Below are 14,369 nucleotides of genomic sequence, written 5' to 3' on the forward strand. Positions count from 1 at the left end.
GGGTTTATCCCAAATGATGGGAACCCCCGGCTCCTTCCTTCCCTCCTTCCCTCCTTCCTTCCTTCCTTCCTTCCTTCCCTCCTTCCCTCCTTCCTTCCTTCCTTCCCTCCTTCCTTCCTTCCTTCCCTCCTTCCTTCCTTCCTTCCCTCCTTCCTTCCTTCCCTCCTTCCTTCCCTCCCTCCTTCCCTCCTTCCCGCCTTCCCTCCTTCCTTCCTTCCCTCCTTCCTTCCTTCCTTCCTTGCCCTCTCATAACCGCACGCGAGCCCAGATGCTGAGGGCCCTTGAGCTCCTCCTCGCCTTTGAAAACAACACGGCCGACCTCATCTTGTTGATGATGGGGATCTCCTGGAGCAGGCCAGGGATCTTCTGGAGATCCTCGGAACGTGGTGCTTTCTTTTGAGCCCACGACTTCTCTGCCTGGGGCCTCTTCCCATTGGACGCTCTTGGAGGAGCCACTGAGTTTTTGGAGCTCGCCACCTCTTTTGGATGAAGCTGGAGCAGCTGGGGATGGGCCTGGGATGCTGGGCAGGAAGAGCCAGGGCCGGTGCTGGACCCTCCCCAGCCCATTTCTCGCTGTTCGCTCCTCCAGAATCCTCTGAATCTGATGGTGAAGATGACGAAGATGACGAAGATGACGAAGATGACGAAGATGACGAAGATGATGAAGATGATGAAGATGACGAGCGCGGCCCCATGCGGGAAGACATCAAGAAGCTGATGGAAAGCAAGAAGAAGCAGCAGTCGCTCCAGGAGAGCTTTGGATACCCCAGACCACCCCTTGTGCTTTGGATGCCCACACCACCCCTTGTGTTTTGGATGCCCCAGACCACCCCTTGTGCTTTGGATGCCCACACCACCCCTTGTGTTTTGGATGCCCCAGACCACCCCTTGTGCTTTGGATGCCCACACCACCCCTTGTGTTTTGGATACCCCAGACCACCCCTTTGGGGAAGACCCTCCGTATGCTGAGGTGTTGCGTCTCCTTCCTCTTCATCCTCTAAAAGGTGTTTGGTAAAGAGCAGAGATGGAAGTGGGGGTTCCCATCATTTGGGATAAACCCTAAAACTCATTTTGGTTGGAAAAGACCCTCGAGGTCATGGAGGCCAAGCATAACCCAGCCCTGGCACTGACCCATATCCCTGAGGACGTTGTCTAAGGTTGGACAGGAGCTCCAGCACAGTCGTCCGCAGCTGGTGCCGGCGAGAAACCTAAAATAGGACATGGGAGAATTGGCATGGGAGCGTTGACCACGCCGAAATACCAGGGTGGGGTCTGTGCTGGAGCTGCAAGGGTGGGATGCGGGACGAGGGAGCCGGAGCTGCTTCCACGCAAGGAGGCGTAAACATCCACCATTTCCATGTTGGTTTTAGGAGGGTTTTAGGAGGATCCGTCCATCCGTCCATCCATCCGTCCATCCATCCATCTGTCCATCCATCCATCCTCCATCCATCCATCCATCCTCCATCCGTCCATCCATCCGTCCATCCATCCGTCCATCCATCCATCCGTCCATCCATCCGTCCATCCCTCCGTCCATCCCTCCGTCCATCCCTCCGTCCATCCTCCATCCGTCCATCCGTCCGTCCATCCGTCCCTCCATCCGTCCCTCCATCCGTCCCTCCATCCCTCCGTCCATCCCTCCGTCCATCCCTCCCTCCATCCCTCCCTCCATCCCTCCCTCCATCCCTCCCTCCATCCCTCCCTCCATCCCTCCCTCCATCCCTCCATCCATCCCTCCATCCATCCCTCCATCCATCCCTCCATCCCTCCATCCATCCCTCCATCCATCCCTCCATCCCTCCATCCATCCCTCCATCCCTCCATCCATCCCTCCATCCATCCCTCCATCCCTCCATCCATCCATCCATCCCTCCATCCATCCCTCCATCCATCCCTCCATCCGTCCATCCCTCCATCCGTCCATCCCTCCATCCGTCCATCCATCCATCGCTGTGAGACCGTGGGGCAGGGTCCCATCCATGGGGGACATGGGGGGCACATCCTGCCCGAGCTCGCGGGGAGCAGAGGAAGGGACAGAGGGGTCTGGGTGGCCCCGGAGGAGCTTGGAGCAGAGCAGGGGGCACAGAAACGCAGGGAGGGTCTTGGAGATGGGTCCGGAGAGGATCCAAGTGTATATGGGGAGGGGGAAAGGGATGGGAGGGTGCAGGGGGTGTCACACAGGGTGGGAGTGAGCACGCAGGGACCAGAGCCGAGCTGAAGGTGCTTGGTGGGGATGGAGGTGATTGAGCAGGGGACAGGAGCAAAGTCCTGCGGAGGGCAACGGAGCTGGAGGGGGTTTGGAGGGGTAAAGAGGAATGGGGGAGAATCAGGAAAGAATCTGGGGCATGGGGCCTTTCCTCACACGGGAGATGCTCCACTCCCTTCAGCATCTTGGTGGCTGCGCTGGACTCTCTCCAGCAGTTCCCTGTCCTTCTGGAACTGAGGGGCCACAACTGGACACAACATTCCAGGTGTGGTCTCACCAGGGCAGAGCAGAGGGGCAGGAGAACCTCTCTGACCCACTGACCACCCCCTTCTAACCCACCCCAGGTACCATTGGCTTCCTGGCCACAAGGGCCCAGTGCTGGCTCATGGTCACCCTGCTGTCCCCAGGACCCCCAGCTCCCTTTCCCCTACGCTGCTCTCCAACAGGTCCTTCCCCAGCTTAGACTGAAACCTGGGCTTGTTCCTGCCCAGGTGCAAGACTCTACCAGTGCTGCCCAGCGCTGATGAAATAAAGAATGCCGCCGAACAGCGGCATTGCCTCTGCTCTTCACTCCATCTCTTCGCTGCCAGAGAGTTCCCGCTTTCTCCAGAGCGCAAGAGACGAGGCCGAGAGAGCCCGGGAAGAGCCGGAGCCACCCCCGCCTCCCCGAGCCGGCCGCGCCAGGAATTCAGCCGCCCGAGCGCTCTCCCCGCCACCCCCAAAGCGGCTCCCGCTGCCCGCCCAGGGGAACCGGGGCTCCCCGGCCCGGGACTCACCGGCCGTGCCCGCTCCGGACGCCGCTCAGCGCCGCGCTCGGGCGGCACCGCCATGCTGCGCGCCGCCCGCACTGGAAGGACCCCGTTCCCATAGCAACGGGGGCCGCGCCGCGCGGGGTCCGGCCCGCAAGGCCCCCGTTCCCATAGCAACGGGGCTGTCTACCGCAGCGCCGGGCTGGAAATGCCCCGCTGCCCTAGCAACGGGGCTGTTTAGCGCGGAGCCTGCCTAGAAACGTCCCCGCAGCCCCGCGGGACGCGCTCTGCCCTCCCCGGGAACCCCTCCCCATCGCCGGCCTTGCTGCTCCGACCGGGCAGAGCCCGCGGAAGGACCGGAGAGGCCCCGCTGTCACCCCGGGGTACCCGGACGGGAGGTGAAGCCCAAAACCACAACCTCCAGACCCAAGGACCTGGGGCAACTGATTTCTGCCCTCAAATTCTGGCTCCATCCTTCCGGGTCAAACCGGCAGTTTCTCCAATTCACCCCTGAGGTTTGGGGTGATCACTGCTGATCCGCACACACTCGCTCTCTCTGGTATTCACCTCCACTCCTGCTCCTTCACCTCCCCACTGTTCTCTCCACTCCTCTCTTCTCGTTCCCACCACACTCTGCACACAGACCCGACCACTGAGAATGTTCCAGAACACGCTGATCCAAACCCCGCTGGGACCTCCGGGCTCCATGGCAACGTGAAAATTGAGTGTGCCACAGAATCCCTTTGGGTGTCAAACACCTTGAAGGTGCTGGAGTCCAAGCACAACCCCCCGGCGCTGCCCACGGCCCTCAGGAGCTCCTGTGGAAACCCCTCCAGGGATGGCGGCTCCAGCCCTGCCCTGGGCAGCCCGTTCAGTGCCCGACAGCCCTCGCTGGGAGGAACAGCTCCCAGGCTCCAGCCAGAAGCTCACCCGGTACCGCTGGGGCCGTCTCCTCTCCTCCTGCCGCTCGTTCCCGGGCAGAGTCCCCGAAGCCCGCTCTCCGGGCGCTCTGCGGGCGGCTCCTGGCCCGGCCACCCCCCGCACTCCCGCTCTGGCTCCGCCCCAAGGCTCAGGCGGGAACGGCCGCTGCGGCCCGGCCGGCCAATCGCAGCTCGCCGCCTCAGCCCCGCCCCCTCAAACCAGCCCTTGGCCCCGCCCCCTCCCCCCAGCCCCTCAGGAGGAGCCGCACCCGCTGGTGCTGAGTGCGGAGCTCAGCGCACGAACAGCTCCACAGTGTGAGAGATGCAGCTGTGATTCGAGCTGAGATGTTCAGTGTTTGCAGATGGAACGAAACGAGGCACGGGCTCCGAACCTGGAGAAAGGAAAAGGTGGTCAAGTTCTATGTGAAAAGTTATGAAACTTGTTCATGAAGTCTCATCCAAAGACCCCTCCCCAAACCACCCGGTGACACTGGGCAGGAGAACAGGGGGGGTCACGGAGGAGACTGGGAATGGTTCCCTGAGACTCATTTTAATGAGCAGCGAGGAAAGGTTGTGAATCTGCACAGGCGTTCCTGGGTCATTATGGATATGCAACACCTCACTGTGTTTAACACACCTCTGATTGTTTAAAGTGTGCGTGTTGGGCGGAGCGAATCCCCCGCGCTGCTTTGCTTTTGCTCTAATGAACACGTGTTTAAGGAATACAAGTAAGGAATGGGATTAAACGTTGTTTATCCACAGAAAAAGCCAAAGTTATTTATTTCAATTTCCAATATTCCTACATGGTTTTGAAAACTATAAATCTAGGGTTCAGGATTTTCCAAAGGAAATGATCCATCAGCCAAAGTCCTATTATAGCTTATTTTATTGATATGGTGGCAGAATATTTTAAAGCCCAGTGCAATTCAGCGTCACAGTGCTCATGAATGGGAGGGACACATTTCCACATCGAAACGATACCATTTCTTCCTTGCCGGACTCCAGTGCAACGAGTCAGTGGTGACGGAGTCAGTGATGCACAAGCTGTAGAGGTTTACTCAGCTACATTTCAAGAAGGACACTTGTCACTCCTGTCCATGTTCCTCTGTATCCTTAACCTCGGAACTCGCTGGTGTGCAAAGCACCTTGTGCCCATGGTCTTTCTCAGACTCTCTTTCACCTCCTTGTTCCTCAGACAATAGATCAGAGGGTTCAGTGCTGGAGTGAACACAGCATAAAAGACAGACACTGTTTTGTTGAGTTTGGACGGACAGATCCTCCTGGGCCCGGCGTACATGAAGAGAGTGGCCGAGGAAAAGATCATGACTACAGCCAAATGGGAGGTACAAGTGGAAAGGACTTTTCTCCTTCCCTGCACTGAAGGCATACACAAGATAGTTGACAAGACACAGCAGTAGGAGAAAACAATGATCAGGAGAGGTGTCAGCAGGATCACCAAGGCTAACACAAAGTCCACTGTCTCTGCAAGGGACACGTCAGTGCAGGAAAGGCTCAGGACGGGAGAGATGTCACAAAAGAACTGGTTCATGACGTGTGGGCCACAAAACGTGAGCTGTGAAATTAAAGACACCTTGACCAAGGAGATGGAAAAGCCTCCTGCCCATGAGAGAATCAACAGCTGAAGGCATAGCTTGTGCGTCATGATGGCTGGATAGCGCAGGGGATGGCACACAGCCAGATAGCGGTCCCAGGCCATTGCAGCCAAGACGACACATTCAGTGCACATAAGGGAGATGAAGAAGTATAACTGGGTCATGCAGCTGGAGAATGAGATGGTCATGCTCTGGGACCAGAACCCAAGCAAAAGCCTGGGCAGTGTTACTGAGACATAACAAATCTCCAGGAAGGACAAGTTCCCCAGGAAATAATACATGGGCTTTTGGAGGTGACGGTTCCTTTTCACCACAAAGATAATAACGGCATTCTCAGTGATTGTTACCATGTAGGTGGCCAGAAAGACCAGGTAAAGTGACTTCCTTCATTTCCTAATAGGAAATTATCCACCTTTGTGTTTTCAGTGGCAGCAGTGATGGTCATAGGAGAGACTGCTACAGAGATCACAAACCCCTTAGCTACAGATTTCAGGAATTCACGTTTGAGGAAGAACTTTGAACTGAATCTAAAGACCAGATCCTGCAGTGGGTGGTTCCTCTGGCTTGTATTAAACACCCGTCTGTGACAGAGAAGAATTCTTTCTTGTTTCAGTTTGCTCTCAGCTCTGATTCAGACAGCTGTCCAGCCAGTAACTTAGAGCAGATCTTGCACGTTCCTCTTGGCTGTTTTGCTCTGGATTCCTTTCATACGCAGTGGATATCTGCTTGAGACATTGACTGAGCATTTGTAGCCTAGACTGTAATACTGTATATGGACATGTCTCCTTCCAAAACTCATCTCCTATTTGTGCTCTAGAAATGCCAATTTCTCCTCATGGACATTTTAGTGATCCTTTACCAACCTTTAAGTAGTTGTCCATACCATAAATGATTTAAGGTGGAGGAGGTGAGGTTTATCCTTACTGCTTTTAAGGGCAATGGGAGCAAATAATGAACACATAAACATACTTCATTCCAATCTCTTACATTTTACAGCTCGATAATATATGCACGTTTGTGTATGCATGAGAGAAAAACATGTTGTACCAAAGATGCATTAATCTATCCAGAACAGTAATATACTCTTCAGCTATTTCCTTTCATCCCCTGAACACGTGTGGTCTTTTTATTAGTGAGGGGATGACAAATCTGACTGGAATCAAGGAACGGAGCTTTGGCAGTTTCTGTCTCTAAACATGAAACGGAAGAATCCAGGAAATGGCGAGCAGGATAGAGAATTTAATTGAAAAACTTGATGTGTTTTGCCATTATTCTTGACTTACAAGTGTGTTCCCTCACTATACATCTGGCAGTTTACATGGTGAAAATGTATTGGATGCAATAATCAAGAAGAATTGCTTTTTGAAGGATTCAGCCCAATCATTTACGCTGCAACTGATATATGATTTCTTGATCTATTCATCTGGTACTGTAAGAAAACATGAAGACTGACTTACCAGTTCAGGATTTCCAGCCATGCCTGTGGCCTTTAAACTCCGGTAACGAGCAGTGGATCAGATGGATCTTCTCTGACCCACCTGAGAGGTTTTCCTTCAAAGGACTCGCTGTCTTTGCTGGGAAAGCTTCCCTTATACCATAAGCACTGAGCTGATCAAGTCGTCTGCCGATCAGAGAAATGAAAGGGAAGAGGAAGGTTGTTATCTCTAATGATCTCCAGTAATTACCTCCAGATGCTAATTTCTATGTTAATCACATGTAGGAGAAACAGAGTCTGGCATGAGATCAGGGGAATAAAGACCATAACAGAAAACACATCATGCCTCGTACAGAATGAGTGTTCTGCTGCTAAAAAGCATTAGGAAGACAAGACTAAGTAGAAATTGTATTTACTGAAATGTTTGGGAATTCTGTGGTTTTATTTTGAATGAAAAGGCACATTCTGAGAATGATTTTTTTTCTTTTTTAAAAAAGTCTCCTTCAGTTTCCACATTTAAACAGTAAAGATGCAAGAGCTGGTCCGTGTTTAAGAAACCCAGAAACAGACACCTATGTAGCTGTGTCTGCCATACGTACTGAGAATGCAGACTTTATTTTCTAGATAGGCATGCAATGCAATATTAAATGTCCTTGGACCTATCTGGGTACAAAATTGCCTCCAGAGATAGTGAAATATCATACATATATATATATACTATCAATCATATGTGAGGATAAATACCAATGCCATGTGCAGCACAGCTTCCTTTGGAAGGAAAACCAGGAAAACATGCAGAGCAGTAACCCTGTGTTCTAATGCAGCTCCCGCTGTCACCAGCTGAAGCACCAGAGTGTGGACGCGTCACCCAGAGACGACGACTCTGCCATCCCAGATGGGGGCGAGAGGGAGGTTTTATCCCCCCCCCAGCAATGTTACTGCTAGAGAACTGTAATACTGCATCAAGGAGTCTGAGGGTGAAAGTTAAAGGCATTGCCAGTGGGTCCATAGTTCTAATAAAGCTGGGAAATTAAACCAATATTTTTATTTTTAATAGACTTATTCTGTGGTAGCTGGTTGTAAGAGACTTCTTAAGTAAATTCACCATGCTAGTTTTTGAGGACATGGAAGAGAACGAAAGAAAGGTCGTTTTTTGAGACCAATAGAATGCCAAATTTGGAACAAAGTTTTAATACATGAATTCTTGTAGTTGCCAGAAAGTCCTATACCTCTCTTGGGTCAAGATGTGTTAAGTAAATTGTAAGCTCAAATAACGTTTTCTGAGAATTCTGTTTAGTTGCATGTCCTACAAGAAGCTGCTTAGATGGTGCAGATCTGCTTGTGCAAGTGAGAAATCTCCAAGGAAATTTCGAATGCTGTATTTTCACCAGTATTAACAGCCAATGTTTCGATAAAGCAAATACTACACTGATAGATCTGAAACAGGACTTCGATCCGGTAAGGGAAAACAATATCCGATAAATATGACAGCCAAAATGGAGTTAGAAACGTTGAAGAATAAATTTATGACAACCTTACAGGCTGACTGCATTTGATTGGACTTGCAGATTTGTCTATGAAATAACCTGTGGCTACTGTGGGACAGTATGATGAGATTGCTAGCAGATTGATATACTGACTGTTATATACCAATTGTCACTCTGATCAAGAAAATGTAGGGAATGAATAGGCCATGATCCTTTTGTCATATATGTACCAGTTGTGAAATTTAATTCTGATTTTTTAAATTTGTAATCTATGTCTTTGTAAATTGCACTCGCTGGTTTTCTTAACAGCACAGCTTTTGGCATGCATAAATGTAAATTGCTGCAGAACCTGCAAGTCTTTAACACCAGGCATAGGCCATACTTGTATTTGGTCTGATCCTACATATTTGCACAGTTTTTGTTGGTGGTTCTGGGAAGTCTCATAAAGCTGTAGTGGTTTGGTGTGAAGATAACGATTGGCATCATTCTGTAAAAGTTATTGAAGGTTCAACCCAATTAGCAGAACTTGGCACAGCTTTAAATTACTTAGAGCTTTTTAAGGAGGAACCTCTAAATTTGATTTGTGATTTTGAGTACATAGTCAAGATCCAATGCACGTATCTGATTCCGGACTTTTTGTTTGTTTGTTTGTTGATTAAAAAAAAAAAAAGGGGGTGGGGGAGGAGAAGTAGGGAAAACACCACAAAACCAATTGTCAAAAGCATTGTATGTGATGAAATACTTTGCAAGTATGACCCAAAACCATGCCAAATCACAAAGAACCTACATTGGCTATGGTCAAATCACTAGTTAATGGAAAAGGCCACATCAATTGATAACCTGGGGAAAAGGTTCTGTTTGTGTCATTACAGGCCAAGGATTGAAGCGGATTCCCGCGAAATGGGTCAAGCCATGGCTGAATAAAGACAACAAAGATTCAATGGATGCAGATGGACAGGAGGGAGATAAGTTGTGAGGACTGTTTCAGATGTAAACCATGGATCCTAATTCAGTGTTATAGGTGCTCACAGACCTGGAAGATAAATCGAAGTCAACCCATAAGGAAATTCAACAACTTATGGACTACATCCAGAAGATTAAAGAAGATATAGGGCTTTTCGGCTTGGAGGGGTTAACAAACTGGCTAGGGTTAGAAGGGTGATTTAAGAGCTTTTTACAAAGTGTGTTGCTTATCTTAGTTATAGTCGCTATAGGGTTATTGTGTTTAAGCTGTGTTCTCTCTTGCTTTAAAAGAATGTTTGAAAGAATAGCGAATCAGGCTCTACTCATACAAAAAGAAAAAGGAGGAATTGTTGGAGAATGGCTTAAAAATAAGGGACATGGGTCTGCAGAGCAGGTGTACGAGCAGAGCCTGTTCTGAAGGCCTTAGCATAAGTAGCAAGACTAGGCCGCAGTGGGAACCGCTGACTGTTTCAGTAAAATCAGCAAGGTCACTGCGGCCTTGGCAGAGCTTCACAAACAGCTTTCAACAGCACAAGAATGTAGAATAAGCATAGCTAGCAGCTGCAAGTAGGAGGACCATGCAAATGTGACTGTTAGAGCTTAAGCCAATTAGTAGGTGACAGGTATGCATAATTATCATGGACTCTGTAAGTATCTGCTGTTCAGGCTAATAAATCGAACTATGCTTTATCACTCATATTGAGTCGACGTGAGTGTTCCTCTGCTGCTCAAAACTGACCTCTCAGCTTTAGACGTTTTAAGCCTGCACAATTACTTGAGTTTTGGTTCACACACATCTTGAGATGGTTGGATGAAGTGTCCTTTAGCTGAACGCTGATCATGAAATGCTGAAATGATTATGTAACCAATACGCAAACGTGTAACCAATTAGGTCTGCAGGGCTCCCCTGAGGATGGTAACGTTTTGTACATAGTGGCTGTAACCTTTCTCTCTGGTGTGCTGGCTTTATTCCAGCACCCAGACCTGCACAACCCTGTAACAAATAACATCTCATCTCTGTGTGCTACAATCGGGCAAACTGTGAACTGGGCAGCAAACCTTGTTGTGGAGACAACAGTTGCCCTTGACCCCCAGGCCCCAGATTCCTTGGGCAGGGGGGTTTCTGGCTGCTTGGCCTCCACACAGGTCTGCCCTGCAGGACCCGCTTTGTCCCACAGCTGTAGAGGGTTTGTGTGTCTGGAGCGCGAGGGGAGGCCGTGGGAGCCGGGGTTGTCCCCATACAAAGGGCAGGGAATGAAGAGGCAGCCAGACTCTCACCAGTAGCACCGACTGGCAGTGCAGGATGCCATGGGCACAAATTAAAACCTATGGAATTCCATCTCAAAGGCAGAAAACACTTCCTTACCGGGAGGTGTGGGGGTGTCGTACAGCGGAGCAGATCGCCCAGAGAGGTTGTGCAGTCTCCAACCTTGGAGATGCTCAAAACCCAAGTGGACTGTGACCTACACAACCAGCTCAAGGTGACCGTGCCGGAGCAGTTGGCTTGGACTAAAGGATATCAGCAGGTCCCTTGCAGTCCCAGTGATTCTGAGATTCTGAGAACAGATAAGACCAATGCCTCCCATTAAAATAAAAAGATCTTATTTGAAATATGTTCTGTGACAGAAAGTGGTTTACGTGTATTTTCTTTCTCATTTCCGTGGCTGGCTGAGCCTCACTGATGGGGAGGTGAACAACCTTCTCTGCTCTTCTCTGCTCCACCATGCTGGCCAGCTCACTGTAGGCGGCTACCAGCGGTTCAGCAGGACTGCAGCTTTGTGCTTTACTACTCCAACCAGCTTCCTGCGCTGCCTGCGTTTGGAAAGTACTTGAGGATGTTTCACTCTCTCTTCCCAGGGGCTGAGGAGAGGCTGACAGTCCTGTGAGTTCCCTGGATCTTCCTTTCCCATTCTTATTCCTCTTGCTGGTGTGGAGGTGAGTCCTGAGCCACCTGCAAGGTCTTTTCAGGCAACTCTGGTCTTAAAACAAAGGCTCACTGGGGACACACGTCAGGCTGCTCCCACTCAGGAGCTCTGGCCACCGCCAAGTGCCCGATGAGGGTGGGATTCGAACCCACGCGTGCAGAGCACAATGGATTAGCAGTCCATCGCCTTCACCACTCGGCCACCTCACCAGCACACGGCTGCTGCTCCTGAGGCCGCTGCCGCTGCTCCTGATCTCGCGCTGCCTGCGCCTGCTGCTCTGGCTCCGGCTCCAGCTGCAGCTCCAGCCGCTCCGGCGGTGGCTGCTCCTGATGCCCGCACCTTCTTATCCTGCTGGACACGGCAGGGAAGGAAACAACCTCCAGCTTTTGCCTTCTGGGGACTGGCCCTCTCCCACAGTAGCTGGGCTGAGCTCTGAGGGCCTTTGGGAAACAGGTCTCAGCATTCACATCAGGAAATGACTGAACAGCACAGCCCCACACACCTTCCCAGGAAGGAACACGGGAGAGTGACCCTGGGGCGCTTCAGTGCCTCCAAGGGAATTCACAGCCTCTCCAGGGAGGTGCCAGAGTCCCCATGACTTCAGCTTTTCAAGATGCGATTGGACAGCGTGCTAGAAAATCTCATCTAGGCTCCCTACCCCACAAAGCCTTGGAACAGATCATCCTCCAGGGAACCCTTCCACTCAGGGAGGTTCTATGAGTTTTCAGGCTTACATCACACTTTGTTTTGTGGCTTTCGAGGTGTGCCAAGTAGTAACGGGGCTCCTTCCACAAGAGCTCTCACTCCACCTGGCCTCGCCTCCAGCGCTGTGAGATGCCAGGGGCAAAAGACGGGGCTCTCTCAAGGCCAGGAACCATGGGTAAACCTGTCATTTACCAAGGAACTGTTCTGGGTTCTCAGCTGGCTGGCATTGCAGAAGACGGGAGGGTGAAACAGGAGTGTCCTGCAGAGCTGATGCCAACTGTCTTTAATGAGAAAAACAAAGGGGAATGGAAAAGACGAGAGCTTGAGCAACGCAGTTTGGAGGCTGAGGAAAGCTCAGAGAAATGCGGCCATCTGAAGGAAAACCTCCCCGACAGGCATGCTGCTTTTCCAGTTCCCTTCAAGGCTCTGGCAATCATGTGTTACCCACTGGGAGGGAGGGAAGGGGGAAGGAAGGAGGGAAGGAGGGAGGGAAGGAGGGAGGGAAGGAAGGAGGGAAGGAAGGAGGGAAGGAAGGAGGGAAGGAAGGAAGGAAGGAGGGAAGGAAGGAAGGAAGGAAGGAAGGAAGGAAGGATTTAATGGGGAGCATGCAGTCAAGCAGAGGAAGACAGTGAAAGAGAGAGGCTTCCTTGGGAAGAGGCAGAAGGCCCGTGCAGGCCCCTTCCTGCAGGGGGAGCGATGGGAGCCCAACTCCTCTGCAGACCACGGCCGTGCTCTCAGGGCTGGCTGCAGGGTTTGCTCCAGGCTCCCAGCGCTTGACCGTGGGCAGGCAATCCGCTGGCTTCAGCGTAAGAGATTGCCCCGTCCCAGAGGCCCGCAGAGCCCATGGCCCAGACACCCGAACACCCATGGCCAGGGAGACCCCAGAAGCGAGGGGCACACTGGCAGAGCTGAGCGAGCTCCCCACAGCAGCCGATGTGGTGGATCCCACAGCTGTGCTCTGAGGGAAGGAGCTGAGGGCTGGGCCTGGCAGCATCACCAGGACCAGCGGGGGCTGGATGGCGACGCTGGAGTCGGCGCACTGGATGGCGCACAGCTCCTTGCAGCTGTTGGCAAGCGGGGCTGGGCGCAGGCAGCTGGCGGGCGTGGGCTGCAGCACGACGTCTTGCGGAGGGAGACAACCCTGCAGAAGTGGGAGGGAGAAGAGAACATCAGCTGTCGGGCCCTTTCAGACCCCCTGACTCATCGAGTCCAACCGTAACCTAACGTAACTCTCGCACTAAAGCGTGTCCCTAAGAGCCTCGTCCAAACGCCTTTTAAACCCCTCCAGGGATGGTGACTCCACCACTGCCCTGGGCAGCCTGTTCCAGTGCCCGACAGCCCTTTCTGTGAAGAATTTTTTCCTAATATCCAATCTAGACCTCCCCTGGCGCTGATTGAGGTCAATTCCTCTTGTCCTATCACTCGCTACTTGGGAGAACAGACCAACACCCTCCATGCCCCAACCTCCTTTCAGGCAGTTGTAGGCAGTGATAAGGGCTCCCCTCAGCCTCCTGTTCTCCAGGCTGAACAGCCCCAGCTCCCTCAACCGCCCCTCATCACACTTGTGCTCCAGACCCTTCACCGGCTCTGTCGCCTCCTCTGCACTCTCTCTGGTATTTCAATGTCCTTCGCATGACGAGGGGCCCAAAACTGGAAACAAGATTCAAGGTTTGACCTCACCAGTGCTGAGTACAGCGGAACAATCACCTCTCTAGTCCTGCTGGCCACACTATTCCTGATCCAAGCCAGGATGCTGTTGGCCTTTTTGGCCACTTGGGCACACGCTGGTTCATATTCAACCAACTGTCAGTCAGCACCCCCAGATCCCTCTCTGCCAGGCAGCTTTCCAGACGCTCTTTCCCGAGCCCGCAGCGTAGCCTGGGGTTGTTATGACCCAAGTACAGGACCCGGCACTTGGCCTTGTTAGACCTCATACAATTGGCCTCAGCCCAACAATCCAGCCGGTCCAGATCCCTCTGTGTGGCCATCCCACCCTTCAGCAGATCAACACTTCCACCCAACTTGGTGTCATCTGCAAACTTACTAGGGGTGCACTCAATCCCCTCATTCAGACCATTGATAAAGAGATTCAACAGAACTGGCCCCAACACTGAGCCCTGGGGACACCACTCTTGATCGGCCATCAACTGGATTTGGCTCCGTTCACCACAACTCTTTGGGCCTGGCTCTCCAGCCTTTTCTTTATCCATTGCAGATACACCATCCAGGCCATGGGCTGCAGCTTCTCCAGGAGATGCTGTGGGATACGGTGTCAAAGGCCTTACTGAAGTCCAAGTACACCACATCCACAGCCTTTTCCTCATCTACTAGTTGGGTCACCTTGTCATAGAAGGAGATCAGGTTGG

General features: G+C 51.9%; 1 protein-coding gene and 1 non-coding gene across 2 annotated transcripts; both read right to left on the minus strand.

Annotated features, from left to right (window-relative positions):
• Window positions 1-215: 215 nt before the first annotated feature.
• Window positions 216-6,966, minus strand: LOC136115658 (olfactory receptor 6B1-like). Its single transcript, XM_071801337.1, has 6 exons — window positions 6,946-6,966; window positions 5,035-5,868; window positions 4,145-4,197; window positions 3,886-4,006; window positions 1,132-1,208; window positions 216-601 (listed from the first exon to the last, which is right to left on the minus strand). Exons 1-6 carry the CDS (start codon window positions 6,964-6,966, stop codon window positions 247-249), a joined length of 1,461 nt encoding a protein of 486 aa, XP_071657438.1. The 3' UTR covers window positions 216-246.
• Window positions 6,967-11,425: 4,459 nt separating this feature from the next.
• TRNAS-GCU (transfer RNA serine (anticodon GCU)) lies at window positions 11,426-11,507 on the minus strand. Its single transcript has one exon. It is a non-coding gene; the product is annotated as a tRNA-Ser (tRNA).
• Window positions 11,508-14,369: the final 2,862 nt, after the last annotated feature.

This window comes from Patagioenas fasciata, chromosome 37, assembly GCF_037038585.1.
Source record: "Patagioenas fasciata isolate bPatFas1 chromosome 37, bPatFas1.hap1, whole genome shotgun sequence".
Lineage (NCBI taxonomy): Eukaryota > Metazoa > Chordata > Aves > Columbiformes > Columbidae > Patagioenas > Patagioenas fasciata.